The 25,051-nt window shown below is 40.1% G+C and overlaps 1 protein-coding gene across 1 annotated transcript in view; it reads left to right on the forward strand.

The window, feature by feature from the left end:
* The window catches only part of KDM7A (lysine demethylase 7A), an 83,171-nt gene that overhangs the window by 11,530 nt on the left and 46,590 nt on the right, over positions 1 to 25,051 (forward strand). The window contains exon 2 of the mRNA XM_003134614.5: positions 21,306 to 21,391. Within this exon, the coding sequence (XP_003134662.1) occupies positions 21,306 to 21,391 (86 nt within the window). The remainder of the gene's footprint in view (positions 1 to 21,305; positions 21,392 to 25,051) is intronic.

The raw sequence follows: 25,051 nt of genomic DNA on the forward strand, positions 1-25,051 counted from the left end.
CCACTAGTTTGATATTATAGTAAATGCTAAATACAGTAAATTTTGCTACTGTAGTTTGAATCACGGTCCAAATACAGTCCACACATTATGATTAGTTGATATGTTTCTCCTTTTTTTTTTTTTTTGTCTTTTTACCTTTTCTATGGCCGCTCCCGCCGCATATGGAGGTTCCCAGGCTAGGGGTCGAATCGGAGCTGTAGCCGCCAGCCTATACCACAGCCACAGCAACGTAGGATCCGAGCCCCGTCTGCGACCTACACCACAGCTCACGGCAACGCCGGATCCTTAACCCACTGAGCAAGGCCAGGGATCCAACCTGCAGCCTCATGGTTCCTAGTCAGATTCGTTAACCACTGCGCCATGATGGGAACTCCTTGATATGTTTCTTAATCTGTAGCGGTGGTTCTCAACTGGATGGGATTTTGCCCCCAAGGGACGCTTGGCAATGTCTGGAGGCCTTTTTTATTTTGACAGTTGGGTGGGGCGGAGGTGCTCCTGGCATGTGGTAGGTGGAGGGCAAGGATGCTGCTCAACTTCTGCACAGAGCAGCCCTTGGGAGAAAGAGTCGTCTGATCCCAAATGTCGGTAGTGCTGCTGCTGGGAAACCCTGATCTGTAGGTTGTCCTCATGCTTTCTTTTTTCCTTTTCAATTTATTTGCTGCGTAAAGTGGTTATTTAGCCTATAAAGTTTTCCACTTTCTGGATTCTGCTTATTACATCCCTGCAGATCTTTCAGCATGTTCCTCTTTTTCTTGTAAATTGGTAGTTGGGGCTTGACAAGGAGATTTTATAAGTGGGCGGTATAGTCTTCTATCAGGCGGCATGAAACTGGTTGTTTCTCTTTTTGTCGTGTTTGCTGACATTGATCAATGCCAGTATCCATTCATTCTCATTAGCACTTGCAAAATGATGCTTTATTTATAAAATTTCTTCTTCATTTATTAGTTAGAATACTTCTGTAAAGAGAAAAATTTTCCTTCGGTTATCTAGTGGTACCGTTTGTGTAGGAGAGGCAGATTTGAATGCTTGATACTTTCCTTTAGTCACTAGTTTTGCAATTAATTGGCTCCTTAGATTTATTTATTTATTTATTTTAGGGCTGCACCACAGCATATGGAAGTTCCATCTAGATGGAAGGGGTCATACGATATACATAATTCTTTTTCATTTATTAAAATATTCTGGGTGTTCAGGAGAGCTTTTCACCTTTTCACTTCAACATGGACACATCTCTCTCTCTCTCTCTTTTTTTAAAGGCTGCACCCACTGCATATGGAAGTTCCCAGGCAAGGGGTGGAATTGGAGCTGCAGCTGCCAGCCTACACCACAGCCACAGCCACAGCCACATCGGATCTGAGCCACATCTGTGACCTACGCTGTGGCTCATGGCATTGCTGGATCCTTAACCCACTGAAAGAGGCCAGGGATCAAACCTACATCCTCATGGATACTAGTCGGTTTCTTAACCTATTGAGCCACAAGGGAAACTCCAAATATCTCATTCTTTTTAAGGGCTGCATAAAATTCCATTCTTTGGATTTACCATAATTCACCTGGTTCTCAGTTGATGAATTCTTCAGCTGGTCTCTGTTTCTCTCTCCGTACTTAGCAGTGCTTCAGTGTATTTATGTTTATGTTTTTATCTTTAGTCTTAATGAACATTTAGGTATTTTTAAGGTAAGTTCCTAGCATTATATATTTTGAAATTATTTTTACCTGCAGTCCTAGTTAAAATTTATGTTCTAAAGGGACTCTTGATCAAAGACAGGAAGCATAAGGAACACATACGGAAATATGTTTGATGAGCTTAAACATACTAGCTATGCAAATTTAAGATACTTCTTATTTTTTTGTTTTTATTTTTATTTTTTGCTTTTTAGGGTCACACCTGCAGCATATGAAAGTTCCAAGGCTAGGGGTGAAATTGGAGCTACAGCTTCTGGCCTACCCCTCAGCTGCAGCAATGCTGGATCCAAGCGGTATTTTTGATGTACACCACAGCTCATGGCAATACTAGATCCTTAACCCACTGACTGAGGCCAGGGATCGAACCTGCATTCTCACAGATACTATTGGGGCTCGTAAACCACTGAGCCATGAAGGAAACTCCTTAAGATACTTATTTAACACGGCTGTAAGTTGCATTCATCTGGTAATTCTAATACATCAACAACAACAAAAAAATCAATGTTAGAGGAAATACAATGACATGTCCAACTTGTATTCTGTTATCGGGGCGAGGGGGCGACTAAAACTCTCCCAGAATGCTCTGTGGACAAGTGTGAAACTTCTCCTTCTTTGTAATTTGAAAGTGTTTTCCTTGAGCACAAAACACAGAATTTCAAACATAATGAGTTCTGTTTATCAGTTAATAATCATAGCAGTCTGGCATCATGTAACAATAAAGTACAAAACTGCAAAAGCTGGGCCATTGTAGATAATTTGGGGTTCGTTATGTCCTAAAGCTGTTGTCAGATAAGTGGTCCTCTTTGACCAAGAAGTTGAAATGTAGTCCACGGTGGTCCTTTTGGTTTAATATTAATAAATACAAAAAAGAAAATAAATGGTCCTCAGCGTCTGTCTGGAAGTACTGGAGATATTCACACTGCCCAGAAACGCCATAGTTTATTTTAAAAAACACCGGAACAGGAGTTTCCATTGTGGCGCAGTGGTTAACGAATCCGACTAGGAACCATGAGGTTGCGGGTTCGGTCCCTGCCCTTGCTCAGTGGGTTAACGATCCGGCGTTGCCGTGAGCTGTGGTGTAGCTTGCAGACGCGGCTCGGATCCCGCGTTGCTGTGGCTCTGGCGTAGGCCGGTGGCTGCAGCTCCGATTCAACTCCTAGCCTGGGAACCTCCATATGCCGCTGGAGTGGCCCTAGAAAGGGCAAAAAGACCAAAACAAAAAAACAAAAAAAAACCCCACAGGAACAAAAATCAAAACAGGGAAAGAGTTTGGATGACATCTTGACTGATCCAGTTAAGTGACAAAGAATGGGGCAGAAGGTGCCCTGGAAGAAGAGGCTTTCTGGTCGGTTCCCGTCAGTGACTTCAGAAACTTTCTGTGTGACCCACTGGGATCATTCTCTCCCAGAGCCTGGATTTGTGGCTTCTAGGGCTTTCCTCGTCTCTGTGACCTCCCACAGTGCCACACCTGTCACACATGCTGCTCTGTAGACATGTCTGTGGTCAGTCTTTTTTACTTCACTACTTTATGTAGGAGCCCTGGGATGTAAACTGTCGGCGGACTAAAGGAATTGTAGTCTTTTTACTTAATATAACTCATCACAGGTCTGACTCATTCCTCTCTTACAGTCTTCCTATTTTAAGGCTGGTATTCGGTGCGCCTGGTTCTTGAAGTCAGTTTCCTTCTTCTGCCGGCCTGTCCTTATTTTCTGTACAGCAGAGGATCAACATTTCCTTAGATGCCATGGTTACTGGGAGAGCAGTGTCCCTGCTGTTTGATTCAGGGACTTCCTTCCTCAGGCCTGCCTTTCCAGCCATCCAAGGGCCAAGCAGTCAGCACTGGACTCTGCTTGCCGTATTTTCCTGTTCTTGCCTCTCCCTTTGTGGGAGGAGAGATCAGATTCCTCGATCTGTTTTCTCACTCCGTGAACCCCCTGTTGGAAGTGATTGCTCTGAAAGCTCCACAGTCTTGCACACACCTCTTTCCCTCAGGACCACGTTGTTGGGGCTGCCTGTCCCTTCAGGAGCGTCTTCCAGGGAATCTATCCACTTACCTCCTGCCAGCGGCAGGGTGTTTTATTTTTAGCTTTGTCCTGGCCCCAGGGCTATTGCATGATTGCTTTACCAGTTCCTGGGCTCTGAGAGGTTCTTTCCTTTGGGCAGGACAGAGGAAGACTGTGGTGCAAGCTTCTTAGGACTTTAAGATCAAGCGATGCTAAGATATGCATGACTTCTCTTTGCTCTGCACCACCTCAGGGATTTTTGGTTTCATTACCACTGTCACATTTCAAGCGTTCATTGACTACCGTTATGGTTTCTGCCATGTCTGTGTAACACCTGTAATGCTAATTTAATATTTTTCTGTAAGACAGCTTTGAATGGATTTTGTTTTTTTTAATTTAATTTTGTCCTAAACAGTAAGTGCCTTTTCAATCATATGTTTCCAATGCTCATTACATATTTTAATATTTGTGAGAAAGGATATATTTATTGGTATAAAGAGTCTTTAAAATTTAAAATTTATATGTGTAAGATTGTCAGAAGGGTGGCGGTGATTGATGAAAGGATAATAACAAGGGAAAGGATAGAGGGTTTTTTTTTTTAATCGCCATACCTGTGGCATATGGAGGTTCCCAGTCTAGGGGTTGAATCGGAGCTGTAGCCACCGGCCTACACCACAGCCACAGCCACACAGGATCCGAGCTGTGTCTGCGACCCACACCATAGCTCAGGGCAACGCCGGATCCTTAATCTGCTGAGCGAGGCCAGGGATCGAACCTGCATCCTAATGGATGCTAGTCAGATTCGTTTCCTGCTGAGCCATGACGGGAACTCCAGTAGAGATTTCATTAATGGAAGTACAGGACTGAAGAACTTAACCAAATGAGAATGGCTGTATAAAGCAGGAGGCCCAGCAGAATTCCTCCCATTGGCAGTACAAGCCACCCTGGCTTTCAGTCTCATAAAGGTGCCCTACTGCCCATGGTAATACCATCTGGAAACTGGATCCCATCAGGTTCAGCTCTTCTCATGGTGCTGATGGTGCTGGGGTCCTCTGGGTCCCTCCCTGTTTTAACAGTGATCTTGCCTGCCCAGCAATATGAGCAACTGCTCATAACCTCGGCATGCTCCCCAGTATTTATGACAAGATCGGGTGATTTGTAGATCAGCTCCTCATATGTACCTCTTTCTAGCAGGCTTCAAGCCTTCTTGAAGTCTGTTCCTCCAGGTATGCGTAGCTCAACATTTTGGTAGACCTTGAACTAGATGAGTAAAAAGTAACTAGGAGGTTTGTACACACCCACAGAAAGAAAGGATCCTCCAATAATGAAAAGTAGTGTATCTCTTTTGTCAAAATAGCATATATTCTTCAAATAAATATTTTTTCCCTTTAGATATTTTTTATTCTAGTCATTGTTTTTGAAGTGTCAGTGCCACACATCTTGCATTCAGCCGTTTGTATGTGAGCCAAAGTGCGCTTTAGTACGGAGAGATCTATTTTCAGAATTAGGAAATTTCTGGAAATGTAATTTCAGGAAGAAAAGGAAACTTCTAAGTCACTGGAAATTATCTTTAGATTTATTAGATCCCATCTCCTTTCTTCTATTCAAGAGCATGACCTCAGCAGTTTCCCCCTCCCCCCCATATCATGTTTTACTCACTAATGTGCAAATAATATATAACTTTAATTTTAAAAAACCTTCCTCGACCTGACATTCCTCCTTCAGCTGCATCCCCATTTCTTTTCTCCCTTCATAGCAAAATTCAGCAGAAGAATTGTCCATATTTGCTGCCTGCATTGTTGTTTTTCTTCCTTTCTCTATCTAATTGAGGTCCATTCTCTCTGAGGCCAGTTCAGTGGGGCTTTCGTCTTTACTCCATTGGAAACAGTTTTACCAAGTTACCAGTGAGTGTCACCATACCTGACTTCTTGGAAATCCCTATGGTGATTTGTCCCCGTCTTCACTCTTCCTTTCTCCTCCTCAGTCCTCATTGCACTTCCCTCTTATCTCCCTGATTTTTTTTTTTTTTTTTTTAAATCCCTGGAGTACCCAGGATTCATTCCTCAGTAGTTCTCGTTTCCTAGTATTTGTCTAGGTGCCAGAGCCCACCACTCAAGCTTTTATCTGTGTGCAGATGAGCCCTAAATTTTTGCCTCCTTTGTAGACCTCTTCCTGGAGTCTAATCTTAAACATGTAATTGCCAACTTAATATCTCCACTCAGGGAGTTGCCGTTGTGGCACAGCAGAAACGAATCTGACTGGGAACCATGAGGGTGTGGGTTCAGTCCCTGGCCTTGCTCAGTGGGTTAAGGATCCGGCTTTGCCATGAGCTGTGGTGTAGGTCACAGACTCAGCTTGGATGTGGTGTTGCTGTGGCCCTGGCATAGGCCGGCTGCTACAGCTCTGATTAGATCCCTAGCCTGGGAACTTCCATATGCCACAGGTATGGCCCTTAAAAACAAACAAACAAACAAACAACCAAAAACTCCACTTGCATGAATAGTAAGCATCCCATCCTCTAGTGTATCTAAAGTCAGATTCCAGGACTCCCTTTCCCATCAGCCCTGCTCCATCTCAGTTAATGGCAGCTCCTTCAGGCAGAATCTTTAGAGTCATCCTTGCTGCTTCTCTCATGATCTGCATTAAATTTTTCAGCAAAATCCTGTTGGCATGCCTTCAGACTCACTGCTTCTCATCTCTTTCACATCCCTCCCTATATATGAGATTATTGAAGTAGCTTCCTAGCTAGATCCCTGGCTCAGGATCTTCCACATGCCTCAGGTGTGGCCAAAGAAACAAAAACAGAAACAAAAAACAGATGAAGAGGTACACAGGGCAAGGTCCTGAAGGGTCCCACATGCTTCCATCCTTTTGGAGTTTGGACTGTGCCACCCTCGTGGCATGTGAATGTGTTCACTAACCCATAGTGCTCCAAACCCCTTTGGGTGGGGTTTTTAAGGAGGCCCCACTATGTAGGCATGATTGAGTAAATCATTGATGATTAACTCAACTCCCAGCTTCTCTCCTCTCTTTGAGGTTGAGGGGGTGAAGCTGAAAGCTCTAACTCTCTAGTCATATGATTGGTTTCTCTGGCAACTTGACCATCCTGAAGCTATCCAGGGGCCCACCTAGAGTCACCTTATTAGCATAAACTCAGGTGTGGTTGAAAGGGGCTTGTTATGAATAACAGCAAATACACCTCTGTCACTCAGGATCTTATCAGAGTTTTAGGCACACTTGTGTCAGGAACCAGGGATGAAGACCAAATACAGATTTCTCATTATGTTACTGTATCACTATGGTTTAGTTAAGTAATACTAATCCTCCAATAACATGAGTCAAATTTTAGTCATGATGATATATTAAATATGCAAAAAAAGTACAGGTTTTGCTGCTCGCTCCTCAGCATGCAGGTCAGCAAGTCAGTGACAAGTGCACATCTGCTCTTCAGCTCACACACAGACAGGAAAGGGTGTCGTCACGCTGCTTCCTTGTTTCCCAGTGATAAACATGACATGTTACAAAGCTGGGCAATCGGAAGAAGGAAGTGGTCAGTAGAGATGAAAGTTCAGTAGAGAAACAAAAGGTGATGTTTCTGGAACTGAAATTTAAACTGAGCATAAGTGAAATAACAAAATTAATCACCGATGGTAGGAACGTTGACACTGCTACCATTTGAGAGACTCTTGATATGCATCCAGAAGTACTTAGTGTTGGCAGACTTAGCAGTATAATGTTTTAAGTTACAGGGTACTAAATAAATATGTTTTACTAATTTTCCATTTCTTCATATAATCAACAGTAAGAGAGTTTTGTTTATTTTTTATGATTTTTATTTTTTCTGTTATAGTTGAGAGAAATTTAAATTATTTCTCAAACATTTTTGAAAGTTAGGGAACAATTATAATTTTTCTCCATTGATTTCTAAGATTGCTTTGCATGGTTTCACCTTGAATGTTTTTTTGTTGTTTTTTTTTGTTTTTTTGTTTGTTTGTTTTAGGTCCTTATCAGCGGCATATGGAGGTTCCCAGGCTAGGGGTTGAATCAGAGTTGTAGCTGCCGGCCTACGCCACAGCCATAGCAACGCAGGATCTGAGCTGAGTCTGGACCTATACCACAGCTCACTGCAGTGCTGGGTCCTTAACGCACTGAGCAAGGCCAGGGATTGAACCTGCATCTTCATGGATGCTAGTCAGATTCTTAGACTGCTGAGCCATGACAGGAACTCCGAATGACTGTTTTTATGGCCCCATACTCCCTTGCAAATTGAGGACTGCCTTTCTTTTTCTTTTTCTTTTTTTTTTTTTTTTTTGTCTTTTAAAAATTTTTTATTTATTTTTATTATTTTTTTTTTTGTCTTTTGTCCTTTTAGGGCTGCACCTGCGGTGCGTGGAGGGTTCCCAGACTAGGGGTCTAATCAGAGCTGTTGCTGCCAGCCTATGCCAGAGTCACAGCAACACCAGATCCACATACCACAGCTCACGGTAATGGTGGATCCTTAACCCACTGAGCGAGGCCAGGGATTGAACCCGCAATCTCACGGTTCCTAGTCAGATTCATTTCCGCTGCGCCATGATGGGAACTCTGGTATTTTTCTTTTCTTCTGTCTTTTTGCCATTTCTTGGGCCACTCCTGTGGCATATGGAGGTTCCCAGGCTAGGGGTCCAAATTGGAGCTGTAGCCGCTGGCCTATGCCACAGCCACAGCAACTTGGGATCCGAGCCGCGTCTGCGACCTACACCACAGCTCACAGCTCACAGCAACGCCGGATCCTTAACCCACTAAGCAAGGCCAGGGATTGAACCTGAAACCTCATGGTTCCTAGTCGGATTCGTTAACCAGTGAGCCACGACGGGAACTCCCTGTATTTTTCTTATATTTGCCAATCATCTATCATTTGACCTCTGTCAAACATCTATCATCTGTTCCTCTAATGAATTTTGAGGAACCTATAATAGTAAATCATCTTTTGAATGGATCCAACATACAAATAGGTAAAAAGTCCTACATCTTACACACTTTACATGTTGCTCATCCTGTATGTTTTGAAATAGGATAGTCCAGTTTGCTGGTGATAACTCAGCACTACCTGTTTAGCTTTTGATGGGTACTTATGATTTGGGATTTTTTTTGAAGTTCTTTGCAATCTTCAAGTAGGGATATTTGTTATGGATCATGTCAAGATCCCCATGATCCTAAGCTCTGCTCTAGCTCGTCTTTCATTGAGAATGAAGACACCTGTTAAGGATGTTAAATAGTCTCCCTTAGAAACCTAAGTTTCTGTCTCAACAGCAGGGTCTCTAAGATGCATCCTTTTTCTTGGCTTCACTTGGAATGTGGTCTCTTCCCTTAGATTTGGGCACTGAAGACTGTTTACAAGAGGAGAAGCTCATTAGGGCCCTAGATGTGCAGGAATTGACCCTGTCCTTTGTAGCTGATTCATCTCCAAGCGTCCTCAGTGTAAAAGTTATGACTTGCTGTTATCTTTTATCCCAGGGTGTGATCTCCTAGCCCTGCATATTTTAAATCTTCTGTAGGTATCATTAGACCCTAGAAAATGTAGCTTTCCTCTCCATGCTCACATGGGAAATAAAACTGTCAGCTGGGTTGAGATGAAAATACTTGATGGCTATTGGTTCATCTTTAAAAAATCTGTTTCTGGAGTTCTGTTGTGGCTCAGTAGGTTAAGAACCCGACTACTATCCATGTGGATGCGGGTTTGATCCTGACCTTGCTCAGTGGGTTGAGGATCCGGTATTGCTGTGACTATGGCGTAGGCTGGCTGCTGCAGCTCTCATTTGACCCCTAGCCTGGGAACTTCCGTATGCGGTGGGTGCAGCCCTAAAAATAAAAAAAATCTGTTTCTGTTTATAATCTATTTAATCTATATATTCTTTTAGTAGATACCCTAATTGGAAAATCTAATTAAGATAGGGATACTTGGAGTTCCCTTTGTGGCACAGCGGCAATGAATCTGCCTAGTATCCATGAGGGGGTGCGGGTTTGGTCCCTGACCTGGCTCCGGTGGGTTGAGGACCTGGCATTGCCATGAGCTATGGTGTAGGTCGCAAATGCAGCTTGGGTCTGACATTGCTGTGGCTGTGGTGTAGGCCAGCGACTACTGTTCCGATTCGACCCCTGGCTTGAGAACCTCTGTATGCTGAGGGTGCAGCCCTAAAAAGACAAAAAAAAAGGGGGGGGGATACTCAGAAGCTACAGAAAAGGAGAACAAAATATAATGGGCATGGTTTATAAATCTGTAATGAACAGATTTTGTGCAGTAAGATTATACCTGTGACTAAACCTGATCATTCAGAATACTACATCCTTTTTCATTGACCAAAAGTATGGACATTTCCAAGTTAGATCTCAAGAGAAAAAGCCATTGGTTATTTATTTTTACCCATCATATCCATTTTCTACCATTTGTATTTTCAAAATTCATATTTAAGCAGGCTCCAGGTAGTAGCCCAAACTAAGGCCTCCCTAATGGGCTTGGAATTTCAGCTTTGTGTCAGTAAAATATTCTGTGAGCATCTACTGTATAGTCAGCTTTGGGTAGATCTGAGGGGGAATAAGAAATTCTTGAGTTATTAACTTAAATCCTTGAGTTATTAACTTATGTCTTTAAGACACTAAAAGTCTAATTAGGGCAACACAGTTTTCATAGGAAGCAGCTGTGAAGAAGGGATTGCCCTAGCCTCTCTGCTAGGGCTTTAGCTCAGTAGTTCCCCAAATGTCATTTCTCTGCTGAGCTTTCTGCAGGAAAATTACCTAGGGAACTTATTAACAATAAAGATTATTGGGCCCCACCCTTTAACTTTTCCCTGTAGATCTAAGTAAGGTGGGGCTCAAGAATGTGTTTTTCTTTTTCTTTCTTCCTTTCTTCCTTTTTTTTTTTTTTTTAAAGGAACGTCATTTTCATTTTTATTTATTTTTATTTTCTTTTTGTCTTTTTGCCTTTTCTGGGGCTGCTCCAGCGGCATGTGGAGGTTCCCAGGCTAGGGGTCTAATCGGAGCTATAGCTGCTGACCTTCGCCAAAGCCACAGCAACTTGGGATCCAAGCCGCGCCTGTGACCTACACCACAGCTCACGGCAACGAAAGATCCTTAACCCACTGAGCCAGGCCAGGGATCGAACCCGCAACTTCATGGTTCCTAGTCAGATTCGTTAACCACTGAGCCATGACGAAACTCCACTTTTTCTTTAAAGACTAGGCAATGCACAGTAAAAAGATGGGGAGTTACATGGTAAAGGCAGTTTTCCCTTTCCTCACTCTACATCCTTTCAGTTTTCTTTCCCAGAGGCAACCACCCTTACGCATTTTGTGCATATTGTTCCACACATATACTCTGCATTTACAAACATGCCTTTCTGGGGGAGCTGTGCACATGGTTCTGGGCCTGGCTTTTGTGGCTTTACAGCATAGCTTGGAAATCTTGCCATATCCCTTCTTGCAGAGCTGCCCTGTTCTTTTGAAAGGCTGCCTGGAACAGCTTGTTCAAGCTCTGGGGGAGATTCTAATGCATGGCAAGGTTTGGAGGCACAGATAGACTGAGCATTAAATGGGTTTTAAAAAGTTTTCTTAGAATGTTAATTCCTTAAATCTTTCGTTTCTCGGCAAGGAACTGGACTCAGCAGACATTTCATGAACGTCTAGATTCCAGTTGCTTTAGAACAATTTTTTTCTTTCCTTTTTTTTTTTTTCTTTTTAGAGCTGCACCTGTGGCATATGGAAGTTCTCGGGATAGGGGTCAAATCAGAGCTGCAGCTGCCGGTAAATGCCACAGCAACACTGGATCAGAGTCGCATCTGCGACTTATGCTGTAGCTTGCAGCAATGCCAGATCCTTAACCCGCTGAGCGAGGCCAGGGATTGAACCTACATCCCAATGGATACTAGTTGGGTTCTTAACCCGCTGAGCCACAACAAGAACTCCTAGAACAAATTTTTGCATGTTTCTTTCTTGCTACTAGTTACTAGGTAGAATTTATCAGTCAGAAATACATGAAGGCAGTAATGTACACACTGATAGTATAGTTTTTAATTCCTTTGTGAATTTAGGAACATTGCCAATCGAGTTCCTCTTGTGGCTCTGTGGATTAAGAACCTGACGTAATCTCTGTGAGGTTGCAGGTTTGATTCCTAGCCTTGCTTAGTGGGTTAAGGATCTGGCATTGCCACAAGCTGTGGCATAGTTTGCAGATGCGGCTTGCATCTGACTTTGGTGTAGCTTGTGGCATAGGCCTTAGAGGCAGCTCCAATTCGACCTCTAGCCTGCGGACTTCCATATGCCACAGGTGCAGCCGTATAAAGAAAAGAAAAGGAAGAAAAAGAAAAAAGAACATTGCCAAGCAAACCTTTATGTAATTGTTACTGTTTATCTTGTATCATCATGGCAAGTTTTTCTCCTCCAAGATGATTTGCAAAGTTCTTGTTACATTCTCACATGATACTCATTTTTGAATAGCATTTATTTGATGTTTCACTGGCTATAAATAGAAGTATAGTCTATCTCCATGAAACAGCAGACCCACTGGGCATTATAGCTTTCCTTGGTCTCTATAGACATTCCTTATACAGCTGGACAGGCAGCAAGTAGATTGCTAGAAAGGAGTAAGAGTATTAGCTTGAGAGATTGAGTGGCTAGAGGAATGACGACAGGATGGTGAAAAGCACATGGAGTCAGCTTTTTGGAGATTTCAGAAATTTAAAACACCTTTCCTTTCTTTAAATATTCTGGTAGAAATTATTGCTTTCCCAAGATAACAGGTTTTTTTTTATGCTTATTTATAAAGATCCTTCAATCCATTTACCATTTATGTTGCCTCCCCGGTGTACTCAGGTGTCAGTCAGACAGTGCCCAGCAGAACAAGCATGTTTTCTGCACTCTAGAAGCAAATAGTGTAATGTATCAGCATGTCAATTATATATGATGTATGTATTTCACACATTCATCTTGGAACAGATTTTATTAGAAGCTTGTCAACAGGATTTTCAGCTTTTTAAGGGGTGCATTTTGTATCAGTGAGCTCATCTATTGGTTTTTCAGCCCCTCTTATTTTTCTCCCATGTTCTTTGTTCAGTTCTTTCTTATATTGTCTTCCTCCTTCACCCTTATTACCATAGATGTTCTTAGTCAGCTGGTTGAAAATAGCTCAGGAACCCCTAGGACAGTTGGAAGCATGAGCCAGCTGTTAGAGGTAGGAAAAGTGTCTAGTTTTTTGATATTATTATGAACTTGAAGGAATTTGGTTCAGAGTGTGCAATTCATTCAAAATCCTTGTTGATTATAGTTAAGCACAAAACATGCCAATAAATAGCTTTAATGTGTCAAAAATAAAATCTTCACAAACGTTGATAAATGCCATACTCAGCTTGTAAAGAGAGGCACTTAATTTTATGAAAACAGTTTTATATGTCAGCAAGAAAATAAAAGAAGTTGAGTTTTTCTGCATCACAGACTCGATTGTAAATTACCAGTTTGGTTTTTAATGAAAGCATTTCATATGTACAAATTATAAATTTTTGCTTTAGCTGATATCTGATTATACTGTGTCTTAGGGTTTGAACACTGCATAAAATATAATTTAGAAGTGAAAATACTTACTGTCATTGTAGTACTTAGTAGGAGTGTCATCCTATTAAGCCGGTACTGGTTAGCAAAGTAAAGTTTTTGGACCAGCAAAACCAGTGTTCTGTAGTTTCATTCTAAGCACTGTATGTTTATTAACTTAGTTAATTTTCTTAACTCTTTGAAGGAGATACTGTTACTATCTCCGTCTTTACACATGAGACAAAAAACAAAGTTACCCAAATTTACACAGCTACTTAGGGGAGTAGCCCAGGATTCTAACATAGGCAGACTGACTCCAGAGAACTCAGCCATCACACAGTAATTAAAAATTGTAAACAAATTCTCTTTTTCCCTCAAAGAATGGACATATGAATGTCTAATATATACTCTGAAGAGACATCATTGAAGAAAAAAATATTAAGCCTAAGATAAAGCCAAGTTTTCTGCTTGGGCTCAAACTTTATAGGTAATAAGCCCAGAGCTGTTGTGACTGGTACTGAATAGAAACATAGCAATCTTAATGGTTCCTGTTAATTACTTAATATATTTACTGTAGCACTGCTTAGTGTATGCTATGCCACATGCTTTTTACGTATTTATATACATTATCTTATTTAATCCTATGGGAACTCCTGCTCAGAGGGATTAAGAAACTTGCTCAAAGTCAAAACTAGTGGAGTTAGAGTCAAACCAAGCCTTTCTAATTTCAAAATCTATACATCCCATTGAAGCCAGTTGACGCCAGTTTTTCTGGTTGCATGGAATTGGACTGAGGAGGCCTTGCCTGGCTTATTGCTGACCCGAGGCCTCAACTGACCCCAGAGTTATGAAATGAAAGGAAGTCGAAAAGCAATTTGAACTGTCCTCTGTATTCCTGGTGGTAACTCATCTCAAAGGCCACTCCCCAGCCCCCTTGATGATGTTAGTGTGAGGCGTTGGGAGTTGCACCATGAATGACTCAGTCCTCTAGCAAGACGTTGTAAGAATCACCCTCGGGTTAAAAAGCAAACTTTTGAAACACAGGTGAAACCTTGCACTGAAGCAAAAATTGAAATGAATGGATTTCCTTACTACATCTTCTACCATATAAGGAAAGATGAAAAATGTACTAATTCAAACATTGAAAGATCTTTCCCTTTTTTACTGTTTCCTTTAGTTTCTGTACCAACTTCTTAAAAAATTCAAGCTGAACAGCATTTTTTTTTTTTTTTTAAAGCTGATTGTAACTTTACCACAATATAGCAGGATTCAAACAAGTTTTCAGCACAGTTAAGAGCCAACAGAGATTTGCTGGAATCATTGTATTGAGAGGGCACTGTATTTGGTACTGAGGGAAGTCTTGAGTTCAACTTAGGAAAGCGAGTGTATAAAATGTCAACATGAGAAATGAAGGGCAGTGTATGCCAATAAAATGTGGCAGGACTTTGTGGTGACCCAGTGAAGTGACACCAAGGAGGAGGAGTTTGAGTTGAGTTTTAAAGACAAGGTAATGTAAGACTGCTTGGTGAGGAATGGGGAGAGCATTTGGAACAAGAGGAATATCTAATGAAGTCCACTGGCAGGAAGACCTTAAAGAATTTGGCCACCCACTCTTCTGACACCCAGAGGAGAGCATATAAATGGGAGTGTTATTCAGGAGAAAAAAAGAGAATGTTTGGCAGATCCTGGGGAATTCTGGTTAGTCATTAATTTGATTCTCTTCTTGTCAAGTGTCAAAAAAAATGCCAGCTAAGCAACAATTTCAGAAGATTAAGACAATAGAAAGTGCTAAAGTTGTCACTGTCCCACTCACCAAATGGCAGTGAGGCTGTTCTTCTATAGATGGAAGCTATTCAGCAAAGGTCAGATCCTCACCCCATAGGAAAACACCTCCCCCCCACTTACAATGGTCTAATAAACATTGAACATTTTGCCTTAGAAAAAAGTGGAGCAATTTGTTTATGAAGGATAGTTTTTATAAGAGAAATAAAGGGAATGAGAGACAAAAGGAGGATTGAAGTTTATTCTTAGAAAATTTGCTTTCAGTTTATAAGAGAAATAAAGGGAATGAGAGACAAAAGGAGGATTGAAGTTTATTCTTAGAAAATTTGCTTTCAGAATTCCACATTTTATGTGTGCTACTGCGTTCGTTAAAGCTCCAATGACTTTAGAATTCTTTTAATGGGTGGTGAAGGGTGGGAGAAGCTATTCCTCCAGAGAGAGAAACTGAAATGTATGTAATAGTTCCTTTCAATGCCCTCCAAAGATCTGAAATAACCTGGTTTAGGGACATTTCATTTTTGTGTGTTTTTGCTGTTGTTGTTTGTTTGTTTGTCTTCTTAGGACTGCACCCGCGGCATACGGAGGTTCCCAGGCTAAGGATTGAATCGGAGCTATAGCTGCCGGCCCACACCACAGCCACAGTGGGATCTGAGCCACGTCTGCGACCTACACCACAGCTCATGGCAACGCCGGATCCTTAACCCACTGAGCGAGGCCACAAATCGAACCTGCAACCTCATGGATGCTAGTCAGATTCATTTCCACTGAGCCAAGACAGGAACTCCTAATTTTTATGATTTTTCAAATTTAAAAAATTTGATTTGATTTTTTAAAATTGTATTTTATGAGATTGTTCTTCAGATTTACTAATTTATCAGATGTATTGTTTTTACTAATTTACCACATTAAATTCTATTCAGTTCTGAAATTTTTAATACACTTAAGCTCTAAATGCTTTTTCAGTTGATTAGAATTGGCCAAAACCTGAAGATATCACTGACATTTTCATAAAAGAGGGTATGTATGGTGAGTATGGAAGTGAAGAGTAGAAGAGAGAGGAACCATGGGTCTTTGAGGGTCATTAGCGAAGATTGCCAGTGTCTTAATTAATTGGAATGTCCTTGTCGTCTCTTTCCCCCCTAAGCTTTATGGGAATCACCCTTATATATGTATCTTAGATATTTAAGATAAGTTTATGGTATAGATTGGTTTAGGTTTTCTACAACATAGGATTTTTTTCTCAATTCTTTTGGCATAACCATCACTTTTTAAGAATAATGAAGGGGGCCATATTCCAGGTATGACAAGACGTCAAATTGGCTTCTGTGGCCTTGAGTTTTTGTTCTGTTACTGACCCCTATTGAACCTCACTTTCAAAAACAGGGAAATTTGGCTTTGAATTCTGTTTCACTGAATGTAGAGGTACCTCTCACACATCTTCTCATTTATCTCCAGTGACACCCCCCCTTTTTTGGCTCCATTTTAGCCACCTGCTGTTATTATGCTTGTACCTTCTCACTGTAATAGGCTATGCTACGCCAGAAACCTCAAATTCTAAACAGTCTACTCTTTGAGCATAGTCTCTGCCCCTTACAGGTCACTTGTCACAACCTTCCACTGAGTCAGTGCTAGGCACTCATCAAAACCCCTCAGATCATCTCACCATTTCTCACTGCCCTTTTCTATCTTCATGCCCCTTTTTTCCAGTTCAGATTTCATGGTTCATCATTATATTGTCTCCCTTATGAATAGCTTCAGTTCCCTTTCTAGTCTTTGCCTACAAAACCCCAACTCTGGACAGACCCAACCTCCTCCACTGCATCACATGGTTGAACATTGCTGAGAAAATGAAAAGCAGTCACCCAGCTGTGTAGAGATGGTTTCACTTAGAATCCATTCTCACAGACCTCAGGTGGAGTCTCAGCACTGCCCCAGCAAGGTCACTGTTTCTTGGTCTCTCGTGCTTCAGGTCAGTTATTTTGTACTTTGTTTCCTCACACCTCTCTACCACGTTCCAAACTTAGCTGATTATCTCATACCAAACTAAGGTGAGAAAACAGAAGCTTTTGTGTTGCAATGTGACATCCATTTATCTCCTTTTCTTTGGTCCCTCATGTTTTTAGTGCTAGATCTAAGAAACCATTTTTTTTTTGTCTTTTTTTTTTTTTTTTTTTCAGGGCTGCACCCACGGCATGTGAAAGGTCCTAGGCTAGGGGTTGAATTGGAGCTGCAGCTGCCAGCCACAGCCACAGCAACACCAGATCCCAGTCGCATCTGTGACCTACACCATAGCTCACGGCAATGCCGGACCCTTAACCCATTGAGCAAAGCCAGGAATTGAACCCACGTCCTCATTAATACTAGTCAGGTTCGTTACTGCTGACCACAATGGGAACTCCGAGAAACCATTTTTTCATTTAAGGCCATGAAGATTTATTTACTCCTATGCTTTATTTGGGGAATTTTATAATTTTAGTTCTTACATTTAGGTATATGATCCATTTGAGTTAATGTTTGTATATGCTGTGTGGTTGGGGTCCATCTGCATTCTTTTGCATGTATTTGTCTCAGTACCATTTGTTCAAAAGACTGTTCTTTTCCCCATTGGATAATTGTGGCACCCTTGTTGAAAATCACCTGATCTTAAATGATGAGGGTTTATTTCTGGACTCACAATTCTATTCCATTGATCTATATCTCAATATCACACTATCTTGATTTATGTAGCTTTGTAGGAATTAGGAAATGTGAAGCCTCTGCCCAATGGTGCTTCATCTTTTCTTAGGGTTTCATAAACCTTTTAGGTATCTTATAAAAAAAACATGGAGCCATTGTGTTAGACATAAATATGTAGACATTTTTGCACAGGGATTATTTAATTGGGTTGGAAATGGTTTTTCAGTTAAAAAATGCCTTTTAAAACAGTTAAGGAGTTTCGTTGTGGCTCAGCAGAAACAAATCTGACTAGCATCCGTGAGGACTCAGGTTCCATCCCTGGCCTCACTCAGTGTCTTAAGGATCTTGTGTTGCTGTGAGCTGTGGTGTGCATTGCAGACGCAGCTCGGATTTGGCATTGTGTGGCTGTGGCGTAGGCTGGTAGGCTCTGATTTGACCCCTAGCCTGGGAACTTCCATGTGCCCATGGATGCGACCCTAAAAAGAAAAAAAACACCCCAAACCAAAAAACCCCAGTTAATGTATTCATCTTTTCTTTGTGTGGAAATAAATGAAGAATATCTAAATTGGACAAATAAAACCAAGGAAATTTCTGTTCTACTCAAAGAGAAATTGCAAGAACTTGATTCATTACATGGATTGAATATTCAGTTGGAGGTATTATGTTAATTTTGACAACTGGTTTAGACTTTTTTTCGTCTTAATTGAAAAACTACTCAGACTCTCAAATCTTATGGAAATCATTGTACTGGAATCCTCAGTTGAGATTAGGTTTGTTTTGGGCTCGCCACAAATTTCTAAGATTCATTGTTTTTGATATTTTGTTTAGATTGTTAGTAATGCAAATTAATACATTACAAGGTTTTTTTTTTTTGCTTCATCTTTTTAATATGATTGTAGATAGGATTTTATCCTTAAGTATTTTAGTCGTGAAATAAAACAAGTGTCTGAGACATAAATGTATAATTTAATGAATAATTATAAAACATATCCTCTTGTAATAACAACCACCTGGGATCCCAGGACACCTCCTGGCCAGTCCGTTCCAGATCACGACTCCCTGGAGGAAACCTACTGTTAGGATCCATCTCTTCCTTGCTCTTCTTGTAGTTTACCCTTAACACTGTACTGCAGCTCTGCATTGTTTTGAACTTCATGTAGATGTAGAATAAGAGTATACGTTAGATTTTTAAAAACATAGTATTGACATTCATGGAATTAATTTAGTTACTGCACGAGTCTATAGATCTTTCATTTTTATTGTCATATAGAATTCCGTTGTGAGAATATACTGTAGTTTATGCATTTTACTGTTGATAGACCATTAGAAATAATGATTCTGTTACCTTTTCCATATAGTGTCCTTGTGCACCTGTGCATGAGTTTCTCTAAGGTATGTGCAGCGGCGCCATATGGAAGCTCCCAGGCTAGGGGTCGAATCAGAGCTGCAGTTGTTGGCCTACGCCACAGCCATGGCAACGCTAGAACTGAGCCTCGTCTGTGACCCACACCACAGCTCAGAGCAACCCACTGAGGGCCAGGGATCGAACCCAAGACCTCGTGGATGCAAGTCAGGTTTATTACTGCTGAGACACAACGGGACCTCCTATTTTTAGTTTTTTAAAGAAGCTCCATTTTAATCTCCATAATGGCTGCACTAATTTACATTCCAACCACTAGTGTAGGAGGGTTCGTTTTTCTCTACACTCTGTCCAGCATTTATTATTTGCAGATTTTTTGATGATGACCATTCTAACCAGAGTGAGGTGATACTTCATTGTAGTTTTGATTTTCATTTCTCTAATAATGAGTGATGTTGAGCATTTTTTCATGTACCTGTTAGCCATCTGTATGTGTTCTTTGGAGAAATGTGTGTTTAGGTCTTCTGCTCATATTTGGATTGGGTTATTACTTTTTTAATATTGAGCTGTTTGAGCTATTTATATATTTTGGAGATTAATCCTTGTCAGTTGCATCATTTGCGAATATTTTCTCCCATTTTATAGGTTGTCTTTTCGTTTTGATTGAAAAATCCTTGCATTCCTGGGGTAAATCCCACTTGATTTGGTGTAGGATTCTTTAAATATATTACTGGATTTAGTTTGTTAGCATTTTGTGGAGGATTTTTGCGTCTGTGTTCATCAGTGGTATTGGCCTGTACTTTTATTTTTGGTGGCATCTTTGTCTCATTTTGGTATCAGGCTGATAGTGACCTCAGAGAATAAGTTTGAAAGTGTTCCTTCCTTTGCCGTTTTTTGTAATAGTTTTAGAAAGATAGGTGTTGGAATTCCCATCACAGCTCAGAAAACGAATCCATCCATGGGGAGGCAGGTTCAGTCCCTGGCCTTGCTCGGTGGGTTAAGGATCCGGAACTGTGGTGTGGGTAGAAGATGCAACTCGCATCTGGCATTGCTGTGTGGCTGTGGCGTAGGCCAGCAGCTACAGCTCTGATATGACCCCTAGCCTGGGAATCTCCATATGCTGTGGGTGTGGCCCTAAAAAAAAAAAAAAAAAAAAAAAAGGTAGGTGTTACCTCTTCTCTAAATGTTTGGTTGAATTTGCCTCTGAAGCCATCTGGTTCTGGGCTTTTGTTTGTTGGGAGTTTTTACATCGCAGGTTCAGTTTTAGTTCTTATAATTGGCTTGTTCTTATTTTCTCTTTCTTCCTGGCTCAGTCTTGGAAGATTGTACCTTTCTAAGAATTTGTCCATTTCTTCTAGGTTGTCCATTTTATTGGCATATAGTCGCTTCTCATAGTCTCTTATGATCCTTTGTATTTGTGTGGTATCGGTTGTAACTTCTTTTTCATTTCTAATTTTACTGATTTGGGCCCTCTCCCTTTTTTCTTGGTGAGTCTGGGTTACAGTTTATCAATTTTGTTTATCTTTTCAAAGAACCAGCTTTTAGTTTCACTGATCTTTTCTCTTGTTTTCTCAGTCTCTGGTTCATTCATTTCTGCTTTGATCTTTGTGATTTCTTTCCTTCTCCTAAATTTGGGTTTTGTTTGTTCTTCTTTCTGTAGTTGCTTTAGGTGTAAGATTAAGTTGGTTATTTGAGGTTTTTCTTGTTTCCTGAGCCAAGCTTATATTGCTATAAACTTCCCTCCTCGAACTACTTTTTCTGCATCCCATAGGTTTTTGGGTTGATGTGTTTCATTTTCATTTGTCTCTAGGTAGTTTTTGATTTTCTCTTTGATTTCTTCAGTGATCCCTTGGTTGTTTACTAGCATATTGTTTAGCGTCCACATGTTTGTGATTTTTGCATTTTTTTTCTTGTAGTTGATGTCTATCCTCATAATGTTGTGGTCATACTGAGGTGCTTGATATGATTTTGGTTTCAGTTTTCTTAAATTTACCAAAGCTTGCTTAGTGGTCCAGCATGTGTCTATCCTAGTCAGTCACTTCCCATGTATTTGGGTAGGTTATGCGACACACAATTATTCAGCAAGTATGTAGGGAAGGATAAAATGTATTCTTATGTTTCTGTACTCTACAAAATTTGTTGATGAGGTTGTGGTACATTTTTCATTTAAATTCTAACTGATCTATTATAGTTAAGATTTTCCACTTATTTACGTATTGTTTTTATTTTTCTTTTTCTTAGCTGTGTTGGAGTAGAAGAACATCATGCTGTTGACATTGACCTGTATCACTGTCCCAACTGTGCAGTTCTACATGGTTCCTCATTGAGTAAGTACTAAGAGCTTAAATAGAAATTGAAGTTTAGAAATTAATGTGTACATGACAATATTTTAATGAGACTCTGACTAGTTATATTATACCCACCAAGAACTATAAGGAAGATTTTTCTGCAGATATTGAGAGTACAGTTTTTGTTTGAATTGTTAAATAACTTATTTAACAAATCAAAACATTAAGTGAAAAAAATACTGTCATTCTTAATTGTCAGTGTGCAAAACCCCCAAACTCAAATACATGTTTTCAAAGCCTTCAATTTGAGAAGTGCAATAAGGTAAAATTTTTCTGATTCTGGAAACTGATTTCAGCTGTCGTTATTGCTTTATACACACACACACACATATATTTTAAAGAATGGTTGAGTTCCCTTGGTGGTGCAGTGGTAATGAACCTGACTAGTATCCGTGAGGACACAGGTTCGATCCCTGACCTTTCTCAGTGGAGTAAGGATCCGGCATTGCTGTGAGCTGTGGTGTAAGTTGCAGATGTGGCTTGGATCTGGCGTTACTGTGGCTGTGGCATAGGCTGGCAGCTGCAGCCCCAATTAGACCCCTAGTCTGGGAACTTCCATGTGCCATGGGTGAGGCCCTAAAAAAAGCAAAACGAAAAAGAATGGTAACTAGACCTATTGTAGTGATCATTTCAAAATGTGTAAAAATATTAAATCACTATGTTATATAGTAGGAACTAACATAGTATTATGGTCAGTTATGCTTCAAAGACAAATAAATTCATAGAAAAAGAATAAATTTGTGGTTACTAGAGGCGGGAGGTGGAGGGGATTTGATGAAGGTAGTCAAAAGGTACAAATTTTCAGTTATAAGATAAATACTAGGGATGTACAGCATGATACATGTTCTCTGTGAAAGCTGTTAAGAAAGTGGATCTTAAGCGTTCTCATTACAGGAAAAAAAATGTTTTTCCTGTTTATTTCATAATGAGATGATGTATGTTCTCTAAATTTATGGTAATCATTTCATGACATATGTAAGGCAAATCATTATGCGCTACAACTTAAATTTGTGCAGTGCTGTATGTCAGTTATAGCTCAGTGAGGCTGGAAGAAGAAGCAAAAATATTTCAGTATTATTTGGAACAGTGTACAGGATAAGACTTTAGTGCATATTATACTTTTAGAAGAAAACTAGGGCGTTGGTATGCTAGAGTACTACTTTTGTCATCCAGACGTGGTCATAATGTTGAGTATGACCTACAGTTCTACCCAGCTGTCCTCTGACTGAAACAACTTCCCTGTAGGACGGTCTCTGTCCCCAGGAAGACAGAGGTCAGACCAAGTGTCTGCCTGCACTCTTCTTCCTGAGGGCCAAGGGCATGGGCACGGAAGCTCACGCATCCTCTGGAGCAAACCAGCAACACCCATAAAGAGATATTTATCCTTAGCCTCTGACAGATACTTCAGAAGAATAGATTGGAATATTCATAGTCATTGTATGTGAGAGTAAAGATTTTAAAGGCTTTGGATTATATTATAACTTTCTTTTCTTAAAAATTTAGACTGCATTTTGGCATATTTGTGTTCAAACTAAAGAGATTATAACACTAAGTGAAGTAAGTGAGAAACAAGTATCATATAACGTCACTTATGTGGAATTTTAAAGAATGGTATTAATGAACTAATTTATGAAACAGAAACAGACTCATAGACTTAGAAAACAAAATTATGGTAACTGAAGGGGAAAGGGAGGAATAAATTAGGAGTTTGGAATTAACATGAACACACTACTATATATAAAATAGTTAATCAGCAAGGACCTACTATATAGCACAGGGAACTCTACGCAGTATTCTTTAATAACCTAGATGGGAAAGAATCTGGAAAAGAATGGATATATGTATATGTATAACCGAAACACTTTGTTTTACATCTGAAAGTAACACAACATTGTAAATCAACTATACTCCACTATAAAATAAAAAATTTAAAAATTTAATAATTTAACAATAATTTAAAGATTTAATAGTTTAAGGTATATGAATGCATTACAATATTTCTTCGTAAAATACAGATTATCTTTTTTGTTGGTTAACACTATAAAATTTGAGGTTAGCAAATTGGTAGAACTGTTACATGCGTAATTGACTAATTCATGTCATAAATGTTTTTAAAGTGTCTTATTTTGTGTAGCACTGAAGTATGTAGTATATAACTTGAAGTAATTACTGACCAAGTATAATTCTTGGAGGAAATAAATAATCTGGGTTGTTATATCAAGAAAGGAAACAGAACTAAAATGTAAGTTTCAATTTAGAATTTAAATAACCCCCAAATGAAATAATTTGAATTTAATCTCTATGAAATGTTAAATGGGTTACTGCGAGGCAGAATAATGTAGTTTTTAAAACACTACTGCATGTGAGGCACTCTATTTTCTTTTTTTTAAATTTGATTTAATTTTTTTAAAAGCTCGTTATGCTCACTAAATTGATTTCACAATCCATAATGGATCATGACCTGTACTTTGAATAACAATGCTTCAGAGAGAAGCTTGACTCTTACCTGCCCCTTCATGTGCTTCTCCTCCTTGGATAACATAAGATCAGTCATCGGATGTCTTCTGGGTAAAATTCCTACACTAAGTACCCATGAGGAAAATGCCCAAGATCCATTCCAGAAATCTGTTTTATCTTAAGGCTCACCCTCATCCCTAATTTGGGTATCCCTTTTGGTCCCCTTCTCTCTGCTCTTAGGCCTTTCTTGCTTGCCATCAAGGGTTTCCTGTTTCTTTCAGAGTTCCCCAGGAGTCCTTACTACAGATACCATTGAGACAGTGTAATATTCATCAATTTGGTGAATTTTTGACTTTACCCCCTTAATGGGAATTTAGAACTCCATTTGAGGAGTTCCTAGTGTGGCTCAGTGGATTACGAACCCGACTAGTAAGAAGTCCACTCGAGGGCCAGTATGAAAAAAACAGCCCCCCCTCAAAAAAAAAAAAAAAAAAAAAAAGGCAAAACACCAGCCAGCCTAGCCTAATACTTAAACACATATTCTCAGTGCTCCTCAGGCACATGCAATCCAGACTCAAAATTTTCTCTCCTTGCCCTCTGACCACTGTTAAAGTACTCTTTCAGTGGCCTCCTTCTAAGAAATTCAGTCAGCTCTTGCAGTGGTTGATGTTACATGTTAATGAGTCTGCTGGCCCATCAGGACAGCTGTAGTTTTCTCCTAACATCCTGCAAGTTAGCACGTTTGATAGCAAGGAAGAGTAATTGGCAGCTTATTGGTTGCCCATATATATATAGGAAAAAAACTTGAGATGAAATACTCTTGAATTTTTTGGGGGGGGCCACACCCACAGCAAGCAGAAGTTCTGGAGCCAGGGATTGGAACCTGTGCCATAGCTTCTACATGAGCCACAGCAGTGACAACACTGGGTCCTTAACCCACTGCACCACTAAGGGAACTGCACCCTTGAATTTTAGAACTAATTTTAAGTAAGAAAAGAATAGCACACAAAGGACATCTTAATGGTATTTTCTAGGAAGATTGCTTAATGATTGTCAGTTTTTTCCATGAGGTTTAAAAAATGGGACTTGCTCTTCCATATTGAGGCTCTGACTGCCATAAATTACTTGGGAATTTTGCTTTAGACTTTTTGATATGAATAAGCCTGATTTCCACCACTATTG

The sequence above is a fragment of the Sus scrofa genome, chromosome 18 (genome assembly GCF_054392235.1).
Source record: "Sus scrofa isolate SSC_HxYL_T2T_F1_AM1 chromosome 18, Sscrofa_HxYL_maternal_Yorkshire_Landrace_v2.0, whole genome shotgun sequence".
NCBI lineage: Eukaryota > Metazoa > Chordata > Mammalia > Artiodactyla > Suidae > Sus > Sus scrofa.